At 40.3% G+C, this 25,640-nt stretch overlaps 3 protein-coding genes across 3 annotated transcripts in view; 1 reads left to right on the top strand and 2 right to left on the bottom strand.

The window, feature by feature from the left end:
• Positions 1-6,688, bottom strand: part of nup93 (nucleoporin 93) — an 81,543-nt gene extending 74,855 nt beyond the window's left edge. Inside the window, exon 1 of the mRNA XM_062961599.1 lies at positions 6,591-6,688. The gene's annotated coding sequence lies outside the window, so the exon portion shown is untranslated. The remainder of the gene's footprint in view (positions 1-6,590) is intronic.
• A 19-nt stretch (positions 6,689-6,707) lies between these two features.
• polr2c (RNA polymerase II subunit C) lies at positions 6,708-14,310 on the top strand. The gene is made up of 9 exons (XM_003228582.4): positions 6,708-6,864; positions 8,095-8,144; positions 8,914-8,982; positions 10,410-10,462; positions 10,811-10,939; positions 11,797-11,848; positions 12,500-12,668; positions 12,847-12,921; positions 13,746-14,310. Exons 1-9 carry the CDS (start codon positions 6,779-6,781, stop codon positions 13,888-13,890), a joined length of 828 nt encoding a protein of 275 aa, XP_003228630.1. The 5' UTR covers positions 6,708-6,778; the 3' UTR covers positions 13,891-14,310.
• Positions 14,311-19,817: 5,507 nt separating this feature from the next.
• LOC134293586 (metallothionein-2-like) lies at positions 19,818-24,008 on the bottom strand. Its single transcript, XM_062961612.1, has 3 exons — positions 23,829-24,008; positions 21,374-21,439; positions 19,818-20,024 (listed from the first exon to the last, which is right to left on the bottom strand). Exons 1-3 carry the CDS (start codon positions 23,857-23,859, stop codon positions 19,930-19,932), a joined length of 192 nt encoding a protein of 63 aa, XP_062817682.1. The 5' UTR covers positions 23,860-24,008; the 3' UTR covers positions 19,818-19,929.
• Positions 24,009-25,640: the final 1,632 nt, after the last annotated feature.

Raw genomic sequence — 25,640 nt, 5'->3', positions numbered from 1 at the left:
TGACAGCTGGAGAAAGATGGTGCAGAGAGAAGAAACTGAAAGAACTTCCCTGACTCCTGATGGAAGAGCAAAGGAAGACTGCTGCTGTACAAACAAGATTGATGATCCATCAGTAATTGCTGCCGCATTAAACCACTGTCTCTACTTGAAAACAAAGTCCTCTGTTTGAACATGTCTGTAACGGCTAGAAAAGAACACTGAAAAGAACACTGTATCTAAATCAAAGATACAGAATGGGGGACGCCTGGCTTGACAGCAGTGTGTGCGAAAAAGATCTTGGAGTCCTCGTGGACAACAAGTTAAACATGAGCCTACAATGTGATGCGGCAGCTAAAAAAGCCAATGGGATTTTGGCCTGCATCAATAGGGGAATAACGTCTAGATCCAGGGAAGTCATGCTCCCCCTCTATTCTGCCTTGGTCAGACCACACCTGGAATACTGTGTCCAGTTTTGGGCACCGCAGATGAAGGGAGATGCTGACAAGCTGGAAAGCGTCCAGAGGAGGGCAACTAAAATGATTAAGGGTCTGGAGAACAAGCCCTATGAGGAGAGGCTTAAAGAGCTGGGCATGTTTAGCCTGCAGAAGAGAAGGCTGAGAGGAGACATGATAGCCATGTACAAATATGTGAGGGGAAGTCATAGGGAGGAGGGAGCAAGCTTATTTTCTGCTGCCCTGCAGACTAGGACACGGAACAATGGCTTCAAACTACAGGAAAGGAGATTCCACCTGAACATCAGGAAGAACTTCCTCACTGTGAGGGCTGTTCGGCAGTGGAACTCTCTCCCCCGGGCCGTGGTGGAGGCTCCTTCTTTGGAGGCTTTTAAGCAGAGGCTGGATGGCCATCTGTCGGGGGTGCTTTGAATGCGATTTCCTGCTTCTTAGCGGGGGGTTGGACTAGATGGCCTTTGAGGTCTCTTCCAACTCTACTATTCTATGATTCTATGATTCTATGATTCTATGAAAAATAGCCAGCCATTGTTCACCATTGATCACACCCATGGATTAGAATTTCAGCTCAAGGTATTGAATAAAAACCAGTAGTGTGGGTAAGAAAAATGGGATACAGTTGGATCTACTGCATACTAAAACGTTCAGAAGTGAAACAATATTTATTATAATATTTATTCCCCCATTGTATATACAGAAAGACCTCAGGATGAGGTATGAAACAGAACTATCGGACACAATAATTAAAAACATGGATGAGAAATTTTAGTACAGTAGAGTCTCACTTATCCAACATAAACGGGCCGACAGAATGTTGGATAAGCGAATATGTTGGATAATAAGGAGGGATTAAGGAAAAGCCTATTACACATCAAATTAGGTCATGATTTTAGAAATTAAGCACCAAAACATCATGTTTAACAACAAATTTGACAGAAAAAGTAGTTCAATATGCAGTAATGCTATGTAGTAATTACTGTATTTACAAATTTAGCACCAAAATACCACGATGTATTGAAAACATTGACTACAATGACCACGATGTATTGAAAACATTGACTAATCCAGAACGTTGGATAAGCGAGTGTTGGATAAGTGAGATTCTTCTGTAGTTACCAAATCTGGACCCACATAATTGAGGATCACAAAAAAAAAAGATTGAGGTTCATATGCAGATCAGCAACCACAAGTCCCTACCCTTGTTTTTTTTTTAAAAAAAATCAACTATCTAAAATAATTTAAAGTCACATGCACTGCACACCCCTTCACAACCAGGTCACAATCCTTTGGCATCCAAAATTTTAATCAAGGGCCAGGTTTTTAAGTTGGTGGTAAAATGAAACCAAATTTGTTGCCAATCAGATCTCCAAGTAAAAGATACTCTGCAAAGAGCCGGACACAACAGGTAAGTCCCTTGCTCATACTTTAGGCACCTAACAGGATCTGATTGAGCTTTTCAGCCAAATATTACATTACAGCCACCAAAAAAATAAAATAAATGGAAGTTGGAAGGATTTGGAGACTACACAAGTGAGGTCTCGGGGGCACATGATGGCTGTAAGTGAGCCTATCAATTTGCAATGACAGTCCTTCCCCAAGCTTAGAAAAAGGGGGAACAACTTATAAGGGAGTACCACTCCCCATGGTGTTAGCAACAAGAAAAGAGAGAACTCCTGGGGTTGGACACACAGCCAGAACCATCACTTGGATAATACACTAGACCGCACATTTGCTTTCAGAAAAAGAGTAGGAATAATGTAGCTCTCCCAGTGCTGGTGGACTGTAAGCCTAGCTAAAGGTGAAGAATGATAGGTCTTGCAGTGTAATGACATTTGAACTGCTGCCTGGTTCCCACTCATGTCCTATACAGCCTACCTCTTCCCGATATACAATGTGGTGTGTGCACAAAACTGAACATGCGTATACCTAGTTAATGAAGATATCTTGCTGGGAGTTACTTTGTTAACAGACAATCTAGTGCCTGAATCAGAAATAACCTGGGAAGAATAAGGATGAGTTATTACACTACAAAAAAAAACTGTTCAACATGTTTTACCAGATTTTTCATTCAAAACAAATAATATACACAGGCGATATGCAAATCAGGTGAATGGCAGAGCTGCCCGCATCTCAATCGCACACAGTCATGCTGCTATAGCAGCCTTGTGTCCTTTTAACACCATGTAGTGTGCTTGACAAAATTCCTCTACATACCAATATTTGCTCAAGTATAATGTGCCATCGATTCTAACGCATACGTCAAATTTAAAGATGTGCATTACAAAAAAAGGATTTACTATTGAATGTAATGTGTCCTTGAAATGGTTGACAGGTAAGGGGAAGCCACACCCTGATGGAGCGGTGGCAGCTTCCCAACTTCAAAAGCCTCCGTTCTGAAGGCCTCATGGATGATGCCAGTTGAGAACCACACAAGGCTAGTGAGTTTGCCAGCCTCGGCCTGATTAAGGGGCACAGGCAGGTTTACATGCATGATTCTAATGCATCATCAAATCTCATGCACATCAATTTTGGCTATGTAATTTAGCCCCCCCCCCCCCCCCCAAAAAAAGGTGAGCATTAAACTCGAGTAAATATGGAATTCTGCTATATGTGCCATCACTCCTCTACTGACTTTCTAATGCCCATTACAGAGTAAGAATGTTGTCAGAGTTGATGCATTATTCTGCTCAAAAGGACTTTTCTCCTGCCACCTGTGCTGCCACTTAAATTAATTATTATTAGTTAGGGTACTATACACCACCAATTCAGGGAAGCATTGTCCAAGCGAGTAGCAACTCAGCCTGCTATGAACTGAGGACAACATTTCCACCCAGTTACTCTTTTTGGCTCATCTTCAAACATGCGGTAAAGAACTGTGTGTGTGTGTGCTCAAACATATGTGCATGTTTTACTCCAAAATGCCACCCTTTTTGAAATATTGTTCTTCAGGAGATATTTTCTCTTTTCCAAATAACAAACCTATTCATGCACTAAAATCTTCTATCATCCTACTGGGTGCTTAAAATTCACACTGCACCCAAACAAAATGGCATTGCAGACACCAGCAAGAGAGGAAAGATTGGGTTATGCTCTTGTCCCCACTCCATTTATTTAAACAGTGCTGAATAATAGCCATTCCTGACATGTCTGTATATGAAAACGTGTTTTATCAGATAAAGCTGCATTGCAGGTCTAGAGCTACTATAGCTGAGTGGAATCAGTATGGATTCTCAGCCATTTGGTTATTGCCTTCTTTTTTTCTTAGGTTGAGTATATCAGTGGGACTGAGCTTTGGAACAGCCTACTCGAGTGTTAGTCGTCATTTTGCTACTTATTTAAATGAGCAATAATTTACTGATATTGCCAATGGTCAATGCACATTTGCAATGCAAACAATCCCAAGCAGTAAAGAAAATGACCTTGTATTGCTTGGCAGTGAGAAAGATTCTAGGCAATGTTCAATGCTTCTCAGAACATCACATCTTAGCATAGCTGCCTTTGCACTCAATGTATAATCTGCTTTTAGAATTGTATTTAGAAGCAACATTCATCCGAGCTCTCCAAGAGCTCAAGCATGCCCTGCTCTAAAAAGAGTGCTAAAAGCATTCCAATTAAAAGTGCAAGATTCAGCACTAAATGTGATGTGCGCACACACATACACATCCCTTGAGTATTACAGCCCTACAACACTGCAAAATAAATTATTTGTTCCAGAAACTAGGGCAAAAATTATTGGATGCAACATCTTGTAAAATTCAGCAATGGAAGGTGCAAGTGGAGGTAAAGATAAAATGACAAAACAGCATGCAAACAGAATAGATATGCAGAACTTACTTATAGAGGCTAACACAGCTTTAGAATAACTGCCTGGAACAGGTTTAGATATTACATTTTGAGCCTGAGCCAAACACAAGATAATAAGCATCTTGAAAAATAAAATTCATGGTTCAGGGTTCAAGAGAAAATACTTGCCAAGGATTCTGAGGTATACTAGCCTTCAATGGAAATACTTTCCCAACATATAATCTGGGTAATTTTCAAACACACAAAAAGCCCCTGGTGCCCCCTAAAGCCCATTGAAGGAATTGCACCATGCTTTTCAGCCTTATCTTGAGGACCAGGAGTGTCTTTGTTCATCCAGAAAGAAAACCCTAAAGGTCAACATTTGGGGAGGCCCTGGGAGCTTCATAACATCCTTGGGGACCATATGTGCTCTTTGGACCATACTATCGACCTCCAAGTTTAGGAGTTCTCCTAGAAATTCTCTGTTTCCAAATGCAATGACAGCAGATTTGGATGTCTGATTACACTATGCAATGAAATTTGAAAAATAAAATTATATTCCTAGTTTGAAAATGTTATTTCCTGTTTAGTTGTGTGGTCCTTACTTTGAAAGTAGTTGTTCTATTCCAGAACCTTCGTTTTTGTTGTTGCCACAAATGATGATGAATTGGTTGCAAGGACACCAGGTGTACTTTTTGTTGCTGCACATTACATTCAGCAGCAAATACTCTTTATATTTATTTCCAACATTTCTATCCCGCACTTCTCAACCGAAGGGGCTCTTTTAGTTTCAGGATTGTAAAAATTGAGGTGCACATGAGATTTGATGGCACATGAGACTCAAGGAAATATGAGGGTTTGAAAGGATGACATATCGAGGAGGGAGCAGGTTTGCCTTCTGCTGCAAAAGAAACCAAGACACGGCACAGTGGATTTATCATCATCATAGGCTATCACACGTGGCCAAGTATGATTGCCTTCCAAGTGTAGGATCTTGGCGGTGGGTCTGTAGGTGACCTCTTCTTGATCCGCATGTTCTTTTGGAGTTTTTACATTCTTGATCTGAGAGTAACAACTTTGGGAGACTGTGAACTTTGGGCACAGGCTGTAACCCTATACTAGTGGTTCCCAACCTTTGGTCCTCCAGTTGTTTTGGATTTCAACTCCAAGAAATCCCAGTCATCTTAACAGCTGTTAGGAATTGTGGGAGTTGAAGTACAAAACACCTGGAGGATCAAAAATTGGGAACCACTGTCCTATACCCTGTTCGGCCTTTTGACTGAGCAGGAGTATCTCTGACTTGTCTGGATTCAATTTCAATTTGCTCTCCCTTATCCAGATCATCACAGTTGACAGGCACCAGTTCAGAACCTGAACAGCCTCCTTAGCAACAGGTGGAAAGGAGTGATAGAGTTGGATGTCATCTGCGTACAGATGGCATCGAACACCAAACTCCGGATATTGGTTAAACAGTATAATTTTTCCAGTGATGTTGGGCATAGAGCTGCACTTTGCCCTGCCTACTTGGATGCCAAATCCATGTTTTACTATGATTATCATTTTGTGCTTTTACTGTGTCTGTATTTCCTGATGTTATTTCATTTTTGGTTTGCTGTTTTTATTTATTTATTTATTTATTACAACATTTATATCCCGCCCTTCTCACCCGAGAGGGGACTCAGGGCAGCTTACAATAAACACACATATAAAAATTATACAATACACTATACACTGTTTTTATCCGGGCTTGGCCCCATGTAAGCTGCCCGAGTCCCTTCAGGGAGATGGAGGCGGGGTATAAAAATAAATTATTATTATTATTATTAATGAGGCATGTCTCATTAAGAGCCATATCCACGTGGTGAGATGTATTCCATACTGAGCATGTATATTCAGCAGCAGAGGGAGCACAAGGGAGATGCCATCTGATGGACAGGCTTCAATCAGGCCTGGGAAAACTTGGGCCTTCCAGGTGTTTTGGACTTCAACTCCCACAATTCCTAACAGCCTACCGGCTGTTAGGAATTGTGGGAGTTGAAGTCCAAAACACCTGGAGGGCCCAAGTTTACCCCAGGCTAGATGTAGGTAAAGCCCTGGAGGGCCAAAGCTTGGGAAACAATGCATTACATTTCTAAAAGCACTGTTATCCCGCTTTGGCTGCCATGGCAACATGCTAGAGGGCCATGAGACGGGCAGTGAAGGCCTCTCAGGCATTCCTAGGCCTCGCCACGCGACAAAACTCCTCAGAATGTTGCCAAGGTTTAGCAGGGCTATAACATAACAGTGTGGCAGGGCTCTCGGGAGGAAGAAAAAGGGAGAAATAGGAGAAAAACCACAATCCAGTCAGTGAGTGCCTACCTTGCCTGCTTCCTCCCTGTTTCGCCGCCGACGGCCGCCTAGAAATGACGTCGGCGCCTCTCTGTTCCCCGCCGCGCGCTCCGATTGGCGGAGATAGCAGCCCCGCGCACGCGCCAATTCAAGCCGGGTCCGCGAAGCGCATGCGCACTGGTGGTGAAGCGTCCTGAGGAGAGGTTTTTCTCGCCGCCATGCCTTACGCCAACCAGCCCACCGTCCGCATCACGGAGCTCAGCGACGAGAATGTCAAGTTCATCGTGGAGAACACGGACTTGGCGTGAGCGAGGGCTTGTCTGGAGGGGCAGGGCCTAGTCTGGGGGGGAAGCCGGGGCTTAAAGTGCTTCTGCTGCCCCAGAAGAACTAACCCATTGCGCCTCTTTCACTGAGGCGTTTGAGGCCTCTTCCTGGCCTTGAGGAATTTATTATTATTATTATTATTATGCTTCTTTCACTGAGGCGTTTGAGGCCTCCTCCTGGGTTTGAGGAAAACGTCATTATTATTATTATTATTATTATGCTTCAATCACTGAGGCATTTGAGGCATCCTCCTTGGCTTGAGGAAATTATTATTATTATTATTATTATTATTATTATTATTATTATTATTATTATTAATATTATGCTTCAATCACTGAGGCGTTTGAGGCCTCCTCCTGGGCTTGAGGAATATATTGTTGTTGTCATTATTATTATTATTATTATTATGCTTCTCTCACTGAGGCGTTTGAGGCCACCTCCTGGGCTTGAGGAATATATTATTATTATTACTACTACTATTATGCTTCAATCTCTGAGGCATTTGAGGTCTCCACCTAGGCTTGAGGAAATTATTATTATTATTATTATTATTATTATGCTTCAATCACTGAGGCATTTGAGGCCTCCTCCTTGGGCTTGAGGAATTTGTTGTTGTTGTTGTTGTTGTTGTTGTTGTTATGCTTCTTTCCCTGAGGTATTTGAGACCCTCTCCTGAGCTTGAGGAATTTATTATTATTATCATTATTATTACTGTTACTATTATTATGCTTCTTTCACTGAGGTGTTTGAGGCCTCCTCCTGGGCCTCGTGAATATTATATTAGTATGTTTTATGTTTATATATATCCTGCTTTTTCTCTCCACCAGGATACTCAGGCCCCTTCTACACTGCGATATAAAATTGAAATTATCTTCTTTGAACTGGATTATATAGCAGCGTAGACACAGGCCTCTTTTATACTGCCGTATTATCCATGCTGCCAAAAACAATAATTATCAGTTTTGAACCAGTTTATATGAGTCTACACTTCCATATCTCCCAGTTCAAAGCAGATAATATGGATTAGATATGGCAGTGTAGGTGGGGCCCAATTCTCTCCTTAAATCAGTGGTTCCCAACCTGGCGTCCCCAGATGTTTTTGTTTTATGCATATAAATACATACATACATATAATAATAATAATAATAATAATAATAATAATAATAACAACAGCAACAGCAATAAGTAATTTTCTATTTTTCTCTTCCAGAGTAGCTAATTCCATCAGGAGAGTGTTCATCGCTGAAGTTCCCATCATCGGTATTTATATTATCATGTATCATATTTGTCCTATGAAAATAATTCACAGAAGTGCTGTGGTAAGCACTTATCCATAAAGATGAATGTTGTTTGAATTGAAGAGGCCATAATTCATCATTCTGCATTTGGAAGAGCCAGGTTTCGGTCCCTGTTATGTTACTAGAGGGCCATCTAACATTGATGATTAATGCAGTTTTAAACCAGTTTGGAAGAGCATGGTTTTGCTGATGATTACATATGAAATCCTGGAACCAGTTTGAGTCTCGTATGGTGATGACACAAACCACAGAGCACTGATGAAGGGCTTTCTTTCACATATTCTTTTGGGAATTTATCGTCTGGCCAGGAGAGTTTAGGCTAGCTTCAAACTGTATTAAATGTTCAGTATAGATGGTGTCTAGGTGACAGCAGAAGGCCACACACCCCCCTCATTAGATCTTGGAACTAGCCTAGTGCTCTTTCATATTCATATAATTATTTACATTTGTATTTTCTTTTCAAAGGCTTCTCAGAATCCCAGAATTACAACCAACATACATACATGAATGTTTGTCTTCATATAGATTTTAAATATGCATTTTCTTTTTAAAAGCTCTAGTGCAAATCTAATTCAGTTGATTTGGGGAGGGGAACCTGCTTTAGTTAAAATAGAAATTAAAAGAAATTCAACCTGCGCTACGGTATGCTAAAGCCCAATACTATGAATTGAAGACTTTGAACTTGATTAATCAATTTGTTGTTATCTCAGTTTGTACTATTTTGTTTGCAGCTATAGACTGGGTACAGATAGATGCCAACTCCTCTGTCCTTCATGATGAGTTCATTGCACATAGGTTAGGTGAGTAACCGGCATAAGACATGATAGGGAAGCACAGGCTTTTCCAATTGGTTTTTTTAAAAACTTTGATTGATTATTGGTGTAATTCACATAAAATACATTCAAATGCTTTGATACTGTATATAGAAAGATTGCAGGGTAGTCATGTCTCTTTCTATCTCTGGATTTTAAATAAAACAGTGTATTATTATTTATTGTATTTTAAATGGTGTTATGATATGTTGTTTCTATATTTTATTATGTTGTATTGCTCTGGGCATGGCCCCATGTTAGCCGCCCCGAGTCCCCATTGGGGAGATGGTGGCGGGGTATAAATAAAGTTTTATTATTATTATTATTATTATTATTATTATATTAAAATTCAGCATTATTGATTACATTTTGAGTAATCTTTCCAAGTTTTCTTCTCCTTGTATTTTTTGTTATATTTTATGCTCCTTGAGACTTCTGTATCCTGTGAACCACATGCTCTTCCAGGTTTTGAAGGCTTTCATGGCCGGAATCACTGGGTTACTGTATTTCAGGTTATATAGTCACATTCCAGAAGCATTATCTCCTGATATTTTGACAACATCTGTGGCAGGCATCCTCAGAGGTTGTGAGGTCTATTGGAAACTAAGCAAGTGAGGTTTATATATCTGTGGAATATCCAGGGTAGGAGAAAGAACTCTTGTTTTTTAATACTGGTAGCCAGATTTTCTTTGAAAGGAGGAAACCATGAAAATGAACAAAATACGGCTATCAGTATTTAATAACTCTAAAATCAGGACAGTAAATAAAGAACAACACTCAGAAAATAGGGGAATTGCAGACAAGAAACAATCAGGGCCAGCTTACACCTCCCAACAAAGGATCCCCCCGGTAGGAAGCAGCCAGACTTTGAAGCTGAAAGGCTTATTATTTATTTATTTATTTATTTATTTATTTGCAGTATTTATATTCTGTCCTTTTCACCCCGAAGGGGACTCAGGGTGGATCACAATGTACACATACAAGGCAAACGTTCAATGCCATATAAACATAGAAACAGAGACAATGCCAAGCAAGGTGGCTAATTGCAACATTCACACTTTTCTCAAACAGACAAGAGTTCTTTCTCCCACTCTGGACATCATTCCACAGATATATAAATCTCACTTGCCTAGTTTCCAACAGACCTCAGAACTTCTGAGGGTGCTTGCCATAGATGTGGGTGAAGCGTCAGATAAAAATGCTTCTGAAACATGTTCATGCAGCCCGGAAAACTCACAACAACCCAGAATAAATATGTTTTTCCTAGTTGTTTCTCAACAACAACAACATTTTATTTTGCTCCAAAGACCCTTATCGCTTCTCGGCCTTTTGGCTGATATCAAGTGTAGTTGTTTGTCTTTTGCCTTGCACCTGAGTCTACGTGTGTTTTCACTACTTTCTCTCTTTCTCCCTAGGTCTGATCCCACTTACCAGTGATGATGTTGTTGATAAACTGCAATATTCCAGGGTGAGTCTAAGTCTCAGTGGGTAGAGGCCTTATTTTCTTGGAATTAAGAATAAAATAGAAATTTTGGTCTAATTCCTCCCCTCCTGGGTGACTTCTTAGGCAGCTCTGTTGCTGTACATCATTGAATACTAAAGTTAGAATAGTTCAGGCGTGCCAGTTTGTGGAAAATAAATCTGTGAATGGCCACCAGTCGCAATGACTTTAAACTGAATGGCAAGTATGGGAATAGCACTAGGTGAGACCATTACCATAAGGCTCATATAGAGCAAGAGGAGGGAATTAGTGATGCTGATTTGATGGGAAATGTTTCGAGAGACATTTGGGCCTCTTCTCTTTCTTTCTGTTCAGGACTGTACCTGTGATGAGTTTTGTCCTGAGTGCTCAGTAGAGTTCACGCTGGACGTCCGATGCAATGAAGACCAGACCCGCCACGTCACGTCCCGTGATCTCATCTCCAACAACCCTCGAGTTATACCAGTTAGTATAATATTTCCACTTTTGTGTTTTCACCAAATCCCGTTGCTTTCTTTCTATCAATCAAAATGAACCCAAAAAACTATTTGCTATAACAGTGGTTCTCAACCTGGGGTCCCCAGATGTTTTTGGCCTTCAACTCCTGGTAAACTGGCTGGGATATCTGGGAGTTGAGAAGGACGATTGAGGTGCCACTCATTATGCTTCATGGTACAGGGCGGATGTTTGAAGCTGGATCACCTCATTCTTGTTTGACACTCACTGTTATGTCTATGTTGTGTTTCATTTTAAGATGGTTTAAATAATTGTTTTGCTATATTTAATTTTGTAATTTGTACATGAAACTGATGTTTTTAGGGCTTGTCCCCATGTGAGCCGCCCCAAGTCCCTTCGGGGAGATGGAGGCGGGTTATAAGAAATAAATTACTATTATTATTATTATTATTATTATTATTATTATTGTATGACACAGCAAACAAGATAGATATGCTGGATTTGGTATCACAAAATCACAAGTCGAACACTTCCCAAGTGTCTAGGACTGTGTGATGTATTTTCGGATGATGCGCGCAGATCCCAGTAGGGTGGCCTTTTGCAGTAGTTATTATTATTATTATTATTATTATTATTATTATTATTATAGACAGGGTAGAATCATTGGAGAGTTCATTAAGGAGCATTTCATTTCTAGCTAAAACCCCATACTCTGCTAAAAGTATTGACAGAGGCAGCTCAGTAGGGCTCAGGTGGTTCAAAGGTGGTATTTTTAGCTCCATGTGAAAGTCACAGCATCTGAGTGGGGATTTTTGTGAAAAGATAAACAGTATCCCAACATCTTGTGTTATGTCTGTCCCATACAGGTGACCTCCCGAAGCAGAGATAATGATCCCAATGACTACGTTGAGCAGGATGGTATGTACCCAGGGAGTTTGAGGCCTGCAAGGAGAAATATGACATACTGGTTTAGTTTCTGTCTTTAGACCTAGCCTCATAGTGACTCTTCCAAGAAGTATGGGCCTCCAGATCTTCTATCATTCCCAACTCCTAGTTTGTTTATTATATTTCTGACAGTTTTGCAAAAGAGTTCGTAAACCCTATCCCCTTACTTTGAAACAGATATGGGCTGATTCTATGTGTAGAGCCATTGCTTTGTATTCAGAGGCGCCCAGTTTCTGCGATTAAAACAATTTGAAGGATTGTGTTTGGAAAATACCTTTGCCTTAGATATCCAAAGTAGATAAGTTACAGATAGCTCTGTAAATAAAAACATTGCTATTTTTGAAGAACGCCTCTTGGAGAATTTCTACACCCTCCAGCACAACTCTTTGGCCAGCTTCTGGAATCTGACCATGGAATTGCACTGGAGGACTTCCAAGCATATAGACATGTGTTCTCTCTAAGAATTTTTAGGGCCCCCAGCATCACTTTGTGGTCAACTTTTTGAGTATGTTGACTAAAGCATCAGTCACACTGGAAGACTTTAGAGAGAACATTTTATTCAAATCTGCAAAAGTCAAACTTGCACATGCGGAAGGCCAATTGTGCTGTTGTCGTTTCCTTTAGACATCCTCATTGTCAAGTTGCGGAAAGGGCAGGAGCTGAGGCTTCGGGCCTACGCTAAGAAGGGCTTTGGCAAGGAGCACGCCAAGTGGAATCCCACCGCAGGGGTGGCCTTTGAGTACGACCCGGACAACGCCCTGCGACACACCGTCTACCCAAAGCCAGAGGAATGGTGCGTTTCCAGACAAACAGGGCCAGGCTAAAGCAAGCCTTTGAAGGATGCTGTTCTACTATATGGGGCCTGTTCTGCATCTGCCCTGCCTTCACTATCGATTTTCCTTACTAAATGCCTGCTGTTCAGTAGGCTTTGCATGAGTCCATTAGTTTCTGTTCTTCCCCTTTCCTTCTAGGCCAAAAAGTGAATACTCTGAAATTGACGAAGATGAAGCACAGGCTCCGTATGATCCAAATGGAAAGCCAGAAAGGTAAGAATGTGATGGTATCATCGTCATTATCAATTTCACAGTCTATGGCATGCACCTGGTTGGAATTCCAGACCATAAGTGTTTCTGATTCTGTCCAAGAAGAGTAAGTGAGTTATCATTAGTTAGTGTTTCAATATTTACAATTGCTTTTTGTCACACAAGCAACTGGGACCCAGTTGTCAAACTGTCTTACTTTCTTTCTGAGATAAATCTCACAAAAAGGGGGTCCCTTGTCATGGTGATAAACTCATCTAAATTCTCTGACTCTTTTGCACTCATCATTCTCCTCCCCCGCTTTTATCTTGTAATTTAATCCCATTTTACCAAATTTATTGTCTAACCAAGTTTTATTGTGTTTAGTTAACTATTACAGGAGTTTTAGCATAATGATTGGTGTCTCTTTGTCTGTGTATTTTTGTTTTTGTCTTTTTCATTGATATGGTCAGTAGACTAATCAATAAACAGTTTGATCGATGTGTTGTCAAAGGCTTTCATGGCTGGAATCACTGGATTGCTGTGAGTTTTCCAGGCTGTATGGCCATGTTCCGGAAGCATTTTCTCCTGATGTTTCACCGACATCTGTGGCAGGCATCCTCAGAGGTTGTGAGGTCAAAACGTCAGGAGAGAATGCTTCTGGAACATGGCCATATAGCCTGGAAAACTCACAGCAACCCAGATCTATCTATCATTGGTTAGTGTGCCACATTTCGTAAAAGGGCTATTGTGATTCAATTTGTGGTGACTTTGTTTAGATGGTTTGTCTGTCTGTTTGGGCAGCTTTCTTTCTTCCTCTTACTGTTCCTCCGGCCCCTTGACTCTCCCAGGTTTTACTACAATGTGGAATCCTGTGGCTCCCTGCGTCCCGAGACCATCGTCCTCTCGGCCCTCTCTGGCTTGAAAAAGAAGCTGAGTGATCTCCAAACCCAGTTGAGCCATGAGATCCAGAGCGATGTGCTGACCATAAACTGATATATGTCTGTGGCTGAAAGGAGCCCTGATTTGCAGGAAAGATATGGGACTCTGGTAGTTGTGATGTGCAAAGTCTGAGGACATCAAGAGACAGTATTGATTCTTGCACGCCAGAACTCTTTGCTCTCAAGTTTAGTTTGCATTTTTTGAGAGCATCATTATGTCCAGATAATCTTAAGATGTTGCTGTTTATGGGGGAAAGGTTATATATTTCAAGGAGTTAAATAGAGTGTATTCCCCTTTCCACTTCCTCAGTTCATTTCCTGTCCCTTCTCCAAGTTGTACTGTTTGTCCTCTTTTTTTTTGTCTCTCCTGGTTTTAGGAAAAACAGTTCTCTCCCTCGCTGATGCCCAGATTACAAAAGTGTTTCCTAGTATTTGCATTTTTTACTTCCCTGAATAAAAAACCTTTTCCCTGTTACGCTGTGTGTGAAAGTCTGTCTGCTGTCTTGGGAAATAGACATCACAGCATGGATCTCGTTCCAGCTCACATTGTGTTCGTGAAAGTGGTTGAATGTTGTTCTAGATTTGTTGTCGAAGGCTTTCATGGCCAGAATCACTGTATGGCCATGTTCCAGAAGCATTCTCTCCTGACATTTTGCCCACATCTATGGAGGCATCCTCCGAGATTGTATGGTCTGTTGGAAACTAGGCAAGAGGGGTTTATATATCTGGAATAATTTCCAGGGTGGGGGAGAGAACGCTTGTCTGCTTGAGGCAAGTGTGAATGTTGCAATTGACCACCTTGATTAGCGTTGAATTGCCTTGCACCTTCAAAGCCTGGTTGCTTCTTGTCTGGAATTCCCCTGTTTTCTGAGTGTTGCTCTTTATTTCCTGCCCTGATTTTAGATTTTTTTAATACTGGTAGCCAGATTTTGTTCATTTTCATGGTTTCCTCCTTTCTGTTGAAATTGTCCATATGCTTGTGGATTTCAATGTCTTACCTGTGTTGTCTGACATGGTAATTGTTAGAGTGGTCCAATATTTCTGTGTTCTCAAATAATATGCTGTGTCCAGGTTGGTTCATCAAGTGCTCTGCTTGATGAACCAACAGAAAGGGAGACACCATGAACATGAACAAAATCCTGACTACTGCTGATTGTATTTTTTGAAGTCACTTTGAATACTTAAGAAGAAACTTGTTTTTTGCATTCTTCATATTTGTGTTGCAGTGGCTAAACTGCATTGGATTACTGGGTTACATGCACTGTACACTTCCCACAAAAACAAAGTTTTGGCAGTTGAATAAATTTATTCCCATGTTTTTATGAGTGAACCAATTAGGAAATGACATTTATAACCCAGGAACAAAAATCTTTATATTATGTAGTGTAATATTGGCGAAATAGTGTGGGTGTTTGGAAGCTCATTAGAGATCCTTTAATGAGAAATAAGCCAGAAGATTTGTGGCAAAGGCTAGCATGGCATTAATTTTTGTGGACTGTTGTCCAGACATAATGGCTGCAGTGCCTAAAGAAACCTAAAATGTGTTAGTCCCCATTAGGTCTGATGTCAGGATCTCTCCTTCCTCATCTCTTTCCCAAGGGAGGCCTGTGTAATTTAACCTTTCACAGAGAAGCTGCATTTGGAGGCAAAGACAGACTGGTGCCTGCAAATTCCCATTGGGATGTCTTGGAGGCAGCCAACCTGTTTGGTTTCTACTGCTTGCTCTGGAGCTGCTGGATCCTATTTTGGCCAACTGGGACAATCTGAACACCTACAGCAGGCATTGGCAAACTTCAGCCCTCTAGGCGTTTTGGACTCCAACTCCCACAATTCCTAACAGCCGGTAGGCTGTTAGGAATTGTGGGAGTTGAAGTCCAAAACACCCGGAGGGCCAAAGTTTGCCCATGCCTGACCTACAAGGAGGTCAACAGTTGATGCAGACTATGTTTCTCTCCTTTAGCTTTGCATATATGAAAACAGTGCCCATACAAGAGACTCCATTGTGTTTGTGTAATAGGGATGGACGGGAATGCATTCAGCATAATAGTGGTTGTTGCAGCAATTGATAAAAAGTTGTCATTGTGCAAAATGACCGTTAGATGGCACCAATCATTTGCGATGGCGTTAAATGCAATACGAAAGACACAAGTGGGGTTGTCATCATGTTGGTTTGTCTCAACTAGTTTTCATGCATGTACCTTCAAGACAGCAGTTGACTTGAGTTTTATAGTTTCCTTAAGCAAGGAGCATCCAGGGGTGGTTATTCCAGTTCTTGCAATATCTGGGGAAAGTGTCCAGGATTATTATTATTATTTAAAACATGTATATTCCGCCCTTCTCACCCCGAAAGGGACTCAGGGCAGAGCACAACATATATACAGTTATTATCATATGCACAAACAAGATCAACATGCTGGCTGTTGTATTCCATCCCACATTGGACACTTCTCAAATGTCTAAGACTATGATGCATCGGTGAATAATGAGTGCAGATCTGAGTAGAGTAGCTTTTTGGAGCTGACAGGTGGTAATTTTGTCAGCGCCAATTGTTTTGAGGTGCTTGCCAAGATCTTTAGGCACTGCACCTAGCGTGCCGATCACCACTGGGACCACCTTGACTGGCTTGTGCCAGAGCCTTAGCAGTTGGATCTTTAAATCCTCGTATTGTGTCAGCTTTTTCAGTTGCTTCTCATCAATCCTGCTGTTGCCTGGGATTGCAACATTGATGGTCCATACTTAGTTTTTTTTTCACGATGGTTAGGAATTATTATTATGTTTACTATGTTTATTAATATGTTTATTAATATTTTATTGTGTTTATTTATATCCCGCTTTTACTCTCTGCAAAGGAGACTCAAAGTGTCTTACATTAATAGCATTTTAATGCAATTTAAAAATATACAAACATATGAACCTCAAAGACCCCACTTCGGTGGCCTCCGGAGCTACCCAAATCCCATTTCATGGGTCTGTAGCGGTTGAGAATCCCATGCTAGAAATGATCCAACAAAAATCATGGACAAGGAAATAGTTTGGGACTTGTGTTGGCTTAAATCACACTACAAGAAGCCCCACTTTTTGCCTTGCTTTAATAAAATAATGTAATAATACTTTAATAATAGGTGGCGCAGCGGGTTAAACTGCTGAGCTTCTGAACATGCTGACCAAAAGGTAGGCGGTTCAAGTCTGGGAAGCGGAGTGAGCGCCCACCGTTAGCCCCAGCTTCTGCCAACCTAGCAGTTTGAAAACATGCAAATGTGAGTAGATCAATAGGTACTGCTCCGGTGGGAGCCATTTTCAGATCGATATTGGAGGTTGCTTGCTTTATCCCTGGTCAATATTTCCCATAGTGAGATATTATAGAGTACGCTCTTGTTCAAAGATGGATATGCCAGGTCTAAAACTCGCATTAGAACTATATAGGGAGATGGGACCATAAAAGCAGAAACACTAGATAATTCTGTTACAGTTCAAATTAAACCTGGAGCAGATTTCCTGATCCAGTAGACAGCAGTGGCTGTGACCTCCCAATATGGAAATTGCTGACGGCAATGGAAGAAGTTGCTAACCTGGCCTGGAGCAAAATCCCAAGTCTTTTGTCAAGTTGGCATCAGCAGGTTTCCCAGATGGAATTAATATAGCTGAAGATGATCATAAATCTGGGCTACCTGTTTCATTCCGGCGCTGCAATGCTTTTGAACACGTTTGCACATTTTTGGAACAAGCAAGGCCTTGCTGTTCGCATAAATACCAGTCCCTGCTCCTGCTCCTTCTGCCTGGCACAAATTGAACCCCAAGGTTGGTGGTTCAAATCTGGGGAGCGGGATGAGCCCCTGCTGTTAGCCCCAGCTTCTGCCAACCTAGCAGTTTGAAAACATGCAAATGTGAATAGATCAATAGGTATTGCTCTGGCGGGAAGGTAACGGCACTCCATGCAGTCATGCCAGCCACATGACCCTGGAGGTGTCTGCGGACAACGCTGGCTCTTTGGCTTAGAAATGGAGATGAACACCAACCCGCAGAGTCAGACATGACTGGACTTAATGTCAGGGGAAAAACTTCTCCTTTAAAGGACAAGTTTGCCATGTTCCCCTATAGAATACACCTCTCATATTCCTTTGGTGCGAAAGACAGTAAATCAAGCTTGGGAAATTGTGATGGATTGCAACTCCCATCATTCCTAGGAGCTTTTTAAACAGTGGCAGGACAGTCATTTGTCAAAGAAGCTTGAATTCTCATCTGGTAGCAGAAGGTTAGGTTAGATTGCTTGTGGGATCCCTTCCAACCCTACAAATTATGCACGGATTATAGGATAGGAAACTTCACCGATCGTCTCCAAATATGGGAATGATCCTTGCGTTTTGGTTCTCTTCCACTCCCAGTTTCGAGCCTCCTGGGTCAGGTTCTCACCCAGCAAGTCCATTACAAATTATTCTTTAGTTTTTAAAAATTAAAGAGCAAGAAACCCGATCGTGCCTCTACCTGCTCCTGTGCCCTCAATCCATGCCAAGTTGGTTTTCTCTGAGCCCCGGAGGGAGGTTGTGTCTACCTGGTTGTCTCCTTGCAGCCAAACTGTCTCTCCGGTTCTCCCTTCCTAGAGGTCGACACCAATTTGTTCCCAGCTCCGCTTTCGGTCTTTCGCCTGGGATCGGTTTCGGTGTTGGCTTGGGGGCCTTTGGCACGAAAGCAGACGGGTCCTTCCCACCATCTTCCCAGTTTCCATCTCTTCTCCTGAGAACAAACGCCGTCTCCCACTATTAATAGCTGCATGGGATTTTGGCAAGTGTCGCTGTTAAATGCATAAGAGCCCTTGCTGATTTCTTCTCTTCTTAGCTTAACAGAGTGTATCTGCACTATAGAATAAATGCATTTTGACACCACTTTAACTGCCACAGTTCGATGCTATGGAATCGGATTGCAGTGCAGCATTCTTTGGCAGAGAAGGCTCTACATTTCGTAAAACTACACTTTCCGGGATTCCATAGCACTGAATCGGAACATGGTTTATCCCAGGAATGTGAATCTTATCGCTCTCCGGTTGTTTTTAGATTACAGCTCCCAGCATTATTTGCCACTGGCTTTGCTAGTTTGGACTGCTGGGATATACTGCCCAACATTTGGAGAATCAAAGGATTGCCTCCCCAAATTAATCTATTATGGAAATCTATTATTGTGAAAAGTTTTCATATCATTATGGATGAAGTAGATAGGTACACATGCATACATACATAGGTACACACATAAGCACACATGCATGCATGCACACATACATTGTACACATGGATACATACTTAGGTACAGACATAGGTGCACATACATACATGCATACACACAACACATACATGCATAGGTGTACATATATACATCAGTATGCATACATAGGCGCACATACACACAGGTACACATATATACATGGATACACATACATAAATACATATGAACACATATGCACACACTCCAGAGAGTCCCAACAATCAAACAGTTGTGTTAATATGTCAAGCCAAGCTGATGAGTTTTCATCTCTGTCAGGAGCAGGTCTTTTGTGAAGCTCATGGAACTACATCATCCAGTTACGCCTCCATATTTTTGCATGACAGGAAAAGTTCACAATAATATACTCTATAGCAATAACATTCTTTCTAGCTGCTGCCACTAAACACAAAGGGACTCCAAAGAAGACCAAAGGCAGATTAAGTAGTCAGTTGATAATGCCATCAGGCAAGTGTTTGCTAGCCCTGGACGCACTATCCCTGGGTAAACATTTATGAGGAACTGATGGACATGAAGAAAGCCAAACAAGTATGATGTGGCCTGAATGACCTGGAGGCACCAACTCCTCTCTGGTCATGGAATCTAAGCAGGGTCAGCCCTGGTTCGTATTTGGATGGGAGATCGCCTACAAATATCAATAGGGTCTCTGTACATGAACAGGCGATTCGAAGGCACAAGGATTTCACTTTTTCACAACTGAAAACCAAAACGTTTGTTGGTTCTAAATCTACATTTTTATTTCATCTTGAAAACATTACAATATATTCCCTTTTTTGCTTTGGCAAAAAAAATATCACATTTCCATCATATACAGAGAGTAATTTTAGTGACAACAGCTGCATTTTCCCGACGACGGGTCTTTGCAGACGCATCCCTTGGCGCAATTGTCGCTACTAGCCGGGCAACAAGAACAGCAGCCTGAAAGAGAAGAAAGTAGCAGCCATTATTAACCAAATAATGATTAATAATAATAAGTAATAATTATATGTTGCAAGTTGCATCTGGTTGACAATCAAGCAAAAGGTGGGCGATAAAATATGCATGGAGCACTGTTACCTTCCCGCCAGAGCAGTACCTATTGCTCTACTCACATTTGCATGTTTTTGAACTCATAGGTTGTAGTAAATTATTATTGTAGTAAATTGATATTATTAAATTATTCTTATTAAATTATTACAGCAAGAAGACTCCAATAAATGCTAACAACAGGATTCAGGTCACTGTCATATTTATTTTATCCAAGCTTTGAAAGGTACATGAAAGGGCTATATTTACTATGAGACGTCATCAGCATATTTAGGATGATGCACCATTTATTCTGCATCCTGCTATTAATATATTATGTATGTAGTATGTACACAGAATGGAGTTCAGTACAGAGGCTGGAAACCATTTAGGGAAGGCAGTGGTTCTCAACCTGTGGGTCTCCAGGTGTTTTGACCTACAACTCCCAGAAATTTCAGCCAGGCTGTGGCGCAGTTGGTTAGTAGCCAGCTGCAATAAATCACTACCAACTGAGAGGTCATGAGATCGAAGCCAGCCCTGGTCAGATTGAACTCCCAAACATCAATAGCTTAGCTTGCTGTAGACCTAAGCAACAGTTGCATCTGTCAAGTAGGAAATGTAGGTACCACTTTATGCGGGGAGGCTAATTTAACTAATGTCCAGCAGTGTGTGGAAGAATGAGGAAGTACTCCATCAAGGACTCGGTGTCACAAGTGGATGATGAAGCGGCAGCTCCCCCTGTAGCCGGAATCGAGCATACCTTCAGGAAGCTGGAAGCTGGAAAATGTTAAATTGCCTCTGTGTCTGTCTATATATGTTGTATGTCTAATGGCACTGAATGTTTGCCATGTATACATCTGCCCTGAGTTCCCTTCGGGGTGAGAATGAAGGGCAGAATATAAATACTGCAAATAAATAAAGTTTACCAGCTATTAGGATTTCTGGGAGTTTAAGGCCAAAAACATCTGGGGATTCATAGATTGAGAACCACTGTTTTAGGAATTCTGGGAACAACAGTCCACAAAAAGGAACTATTCTCAAGATTTGGCTCAATGGGACTTAGCACTCAAGTCTGCCAACACTGCCATATAATTCAGTTCAAAGCAGATAATCTGGATTTTATATGACAGCGGAGACTAAAGTTCTACTGAGAGTTTGGAATAGTTGCATTGGGGGGACTCCAAGGCCCAGAATCCCCAAGATTTGCTCCCTTTGCCTTTATGTTTGTCCTCTAAAAGTACTATACACAAAGCGGGACTCACTTTTTTTGCACGAAGTGCATTTGCAATCTTTGCATTTGCAGGAACCGGCACAGTTGCAAGAGCCACCTGGAAGGAAAGAGAGAGAAAGAAAATGCAAACCTCGATTAAGTTAGAGTCACATACTCCTTGGTGCAACATATCACTAGTAGTAGGCTTACAATTAATAGGTCACCTCCATAGGGGTTCCTTTCTCCCAAAGCAGTGTAGAAGCTGGATCTACACTGCTATGTAATGCTGTTCGAACTGCATTGAGCTGCATTATATGGGTCAACTCCGACCTGCCATCTTATATTATCCAGAAAGAAAGCAGCTTGAGACATAATACCCTGAAAGTCGTCAAAGAGAAGGCTTGAAATAGCTTTTGCCTTCCTATGTGGTCACCATGGATGTTGCCAATATTTTTCTGTTAAGTTATTAATATGCCTCATGGATCGTTTGGAGCATCCTTTTCAGAGACCCAGCTCCACCTGTTAATAAACCCAAGCCGGAATATTAAATTGTCAATGGGCTTGCTTGCATGGCATTATTCATTTAATATTTAATAATTTAAATAAAATAAATATTTAATATTAATATTTAATAATATAAATATTAATATTTAATAATATAACTATAATATATTAAATTAATACATATTAATATTAATATTTAATAATATAAATATAATATATTAAATTATTCATTTAATAGCAACAGTTATGCACAATAACAACCAAATTATTACTATTATTAATTATAATTATTATTATTTATTATTAAACTGTCTTTTAAATCCCCAAATTCCCTCCTGACATCAACTTACAGTGTGGAAATAAAGACTTTATACAATACTACTACTACTAATAGTTGTCTCTCCAATATGGACTCCGTGCGGCTGACAACATATAACGGGCAATATTCAATGTCATATATTACACCAGCCAATAAACATGACAGTCCTCTTTGGAAGAAAGGCCAATACCTTGCAAAACTACAGCTCCCAGGATCCCATAGCCTTGAGCCATGGCAGTGGATAAAACATAATAATAATGTATTATTATTATTAACAGTATTAATATAATTTATAATAATATTATTATTCTGAGTCCATTCCTGCCAGGGCAAGGCAGCTCAGATGCATAAAATTGATTCAGAATATTATAATCATATTATTCTGCATCCATTCCTGCAATGGAGAGGCAGCCCAGATACAGAATAATACAAATATATATTTTATTTTTATGATGATGATTATTATTATTACTATTCTGCCTCCCTTTCTGCAATGAAGGAATATATAATAATTATATTATTATATTATACTATTATTTTGTGCCCATTCCTGCCATGGAGAGGCAGCCCAGAAGCGTCAAAGCAGAATAATACAATAAATATAATATTATTATATTATATTATTACTGTACTAGACTATCATGTTAAGTTATTATGCTATTAAAAGGTAAAGGTTTTCCCCTGATGTTAAGTCTGACTCTGGGGGTTGGTGCTCATCTCCATTTCTCAGCAGAAGAGCCGGCGTTGTCCATAGACACCTCCAAGGTCTGATGCAATCAAGTGACACAGAACAATATATTATTATTATTATTATTATTATTATTATTATTCTGCACCCATTCCTGCAATGGAGAGGCAGCCCAGAAGCGTCAAAGCAGAGTAATACAATAATCCAATTAATATAATATCATAGTATTATATTCCTACTATACTATATTACCATGTTATGATATTATTATGTTATTATTATTCTGCACCCATTCCTGCAATGGAGAGGTAGCCCAGAAGTGTCAAAGCAGAGTAATACAATAATCCAATTAATATAATATTTGGATGTTATGATATTACCATGTTATGATATTATTATGTTGTTATTATTATTCTGCACCCATTCCTGCAATGGAGAGGCAGCCCAGATGCGTCAAAGCAGAGTAATACAATAATCCAATTAATATAATATTTGGATGTTATGATATTACCATGTTATGATATTATGTTATTATTATTCTGCACCCATTCCTGCAATGGAGAGGCAGCCCAGAAGTGTCAAAGCAGAGTAATACAATAATCCAATTAATATAATATTTGGATGTTATGATATTACCATGTTATGATATTATTAGGTTATTATTATTCTGCACCCATTCCTGCAATGGAGAGGCAGCCCAGAAGTGTCAAAGCTGAGTAATACAATAATACAACGAATATAATATTTGGATGTTACGATATTACCATGTTATGATACTATTATGTTATTATTATTCTGCACCCATTCCTGCAATGGAGAGGCAGCCCAGAAGTGTCAAAGCAGAGTAATACAATAATCCAATTAATATAATATCATAGTATTATATTCCTACCGTACTCTATTACCATGTTATGATATTATTATTTTGCTATTATTCTGCGCCCATTCCTTCCTCCAATGGAGAGGCAGCAGCCCAGATGCCCAGAGGCGACTCACCTGTGGCGCAGGAGCATGCCTGGGGGTCCATGGTCCTGGGCTGAGTTTAGAGCCAAAGAAGCTTCGCAGGAAGAGATCAGGAGGCGCAAGAGAGCGGTGTGGAGGCCAGGGCTTCCCTGCCGGGGATTTATAGCCCGAGGCGAGGCGATCGCGCCAGACCCGCCCTGTGCGCACGGACCGCCCTGGGGAGGGAGCCCGGCGCAAAATCCTCGAGCCGGGCGCATAAACCTAATCTCATGGAAAGCTCCCGTTATTAGCCTTTGGCGTGGCCACAGCTGCGAGGCTTGAATCAGAAGGCTCTTTGAACCCTTTCTTTCTCCCTGCAAGACTGATAACAGGGCAGAAAGGAAAAAACCCAGGCGAGTTTCAGGACCCTATTCATCATTATCATCATCATCATTGCCTTCTGTCTTTAATTATGAAACACTGCCATTTCCCAATTGGTTCTATCATAGTAAAGTCAAGTTTTTCCCCTGGATTATCCAACGCATTTTTGTAGTCAATGTTGTCAATACATCGTGATATTTTGGTGGTAAATTCGTAAATACAGTAATTACTACATAGCATTACTGTGTATTGAACTACAGTAGAGTCTCACTAATCCAAGCCTCACTTATCCAAGCCTCTGGATAATTCAAGCCATTTTGGTAGTCAAAGTTTTCAATATATTGTGATATTTTGGTGCTAAATTTGTAAATACAGTAATTACAACATAACTTTACTGCGTATTGAACTACTTTTTCTGTCAAATTTGTTGCATAACATGATGTTTTGGTGCTTAATTTGTAAAATCATAACCTAATTTGATGTTTAATAGGCTTTTCCTTCATCCCTCCTTATTATCCAAGATATTCGCTTATCCAAGCTTCTGCCGGCCCGTTTAGCTTGGATGAGTGAGACTCTACTGTACTTTTTTTGGTCAAATTTGTTGTATAACATGATGTTTTGGTGCTTAATTTGTAAAATCATGTTTAATAGGCTTTTCCTTAATCTCTCCTTATTATCAAACATATTCGCTTATCCAACATTCTACCGGTCCGTTTACATTGGATAAGTGAGACTCTACTGTATGTGTGTGTGTATATGTATGTGTATGTATATGTATGTGTATGTATATATATGTGTATTTATATATATATGTGTGTGTGTGTGTGTGTGTGTGTGTGTGTGTGTATGTGTATATATATATATACACACACACACATACAGTAGAGTCTCACTTATCCCAGCTAAATGGGCTGGCAGAAGCTTGGATAAGCGAATATCTTGGATAATAAGGAGGGATTAAGGAAAAGCCTATTAAACATCAAATTAGGTTATGATTTTACAAATTAAGCACCAAAACATCATGTTATACAACAAATTTGGCAGAAAAAGTAGTTCTATATGCAGCAATGCTATGCAGTAATTACTGTATTTACAAATTTAGCACCAAAATATCACGATATATTGAAAATATTGACTACAAAAATGGTTTGGATAATCCAGAGGCTTGGATAAGTGAGACTCTACTGTATATATATATACTGTATATATAAAACCTCTGAGGATGCCTGCCATAGATGTGGGTGAAACATCAGGAGAGAATGCTTCTGGAACATGGCCAGACAGCCTGGAAAACTCTCAGCAACCCAGTGATTCCATCCATGAAAGCCTGTGACAACACAATAATAATAATAATAATAATAATAATAATAATAATAATAATAATAATAATCCAACCTGTAACAGTGCTCTGGTCAGCATCATTCTAAATGGCTATAATTCATCTGATTTGAAGTGAGAAATATTAATATATATGCCCTTGTTGTT

Source organism: Anolis carolinensis, unplaced genomic scaffold, assembly GCF_035594765.1.
Source record: "Anolis carolinensis isolate JA03-04 unplaced genomic scaffold, rAnoCar3.1.pri scaffold_9, whole genome shotgun sequence".
Lineage (NCBI taxonomy): Eukaryota > Metazoa > Chordata > Lepidosauria > Squamata > Dactyloidae > Anolis > Anolis carolinensis.
This window is presented reverse-complemented; position numbering and strand designations above follow the sequence as displayed.

What these genes read in the sequence shown, in the direction of transcription:
- polr2c (XM_003228582.4), top strand. Translation starts at nt 6,779, where the DNA reads ATGCCTTACGCCAACCAGCCCACCGTCCGCATCACGGAGCTCAGCGAC. An exon ending in GTGGAGAACACGGACTTGGC is followed by an intron (nt 6,865 to 8,094) that starts GTGAGCGAGGGC and finishes TTTCTCTTCCAG; the next exon opens with AGTAGCTAATTCCATCAGGA. An exon ending in TGACTACGTTGAGCAGGATG is followed by an intron (nt 11,849 to 12,499) that starts GTATGTACCCAG and finishes CGTTTCCTTTAG; the next exon opens with ACATCCTCATTGTCAAGTTG.
- LOC134293586 (XM_062961612.1), bottom strand. Translation starts at nt 23,859, where the DNA reads ATGGACCCCCAGGCATGCTCCTGCGCCACAG. An exon ending in GGCATGCTCCTGCGCCACAG is followed by an intron (nt 21,440 to 23,828) that starts GTGAGTCGCCTC and finishes CTTTCCTTCCAG; the next exon opens with GTGGCTCTTGCAACTGTGCC. An exon ending in ATGCACTTCGTGCAAAAAAA is followed by an intron (nt 20,025 to 21,373) that starts GTGAGTCCCGCT and finishes CTTCTCTTTCAG; the next exon opens with GCTGCTGTTCTTGTTGCCCG.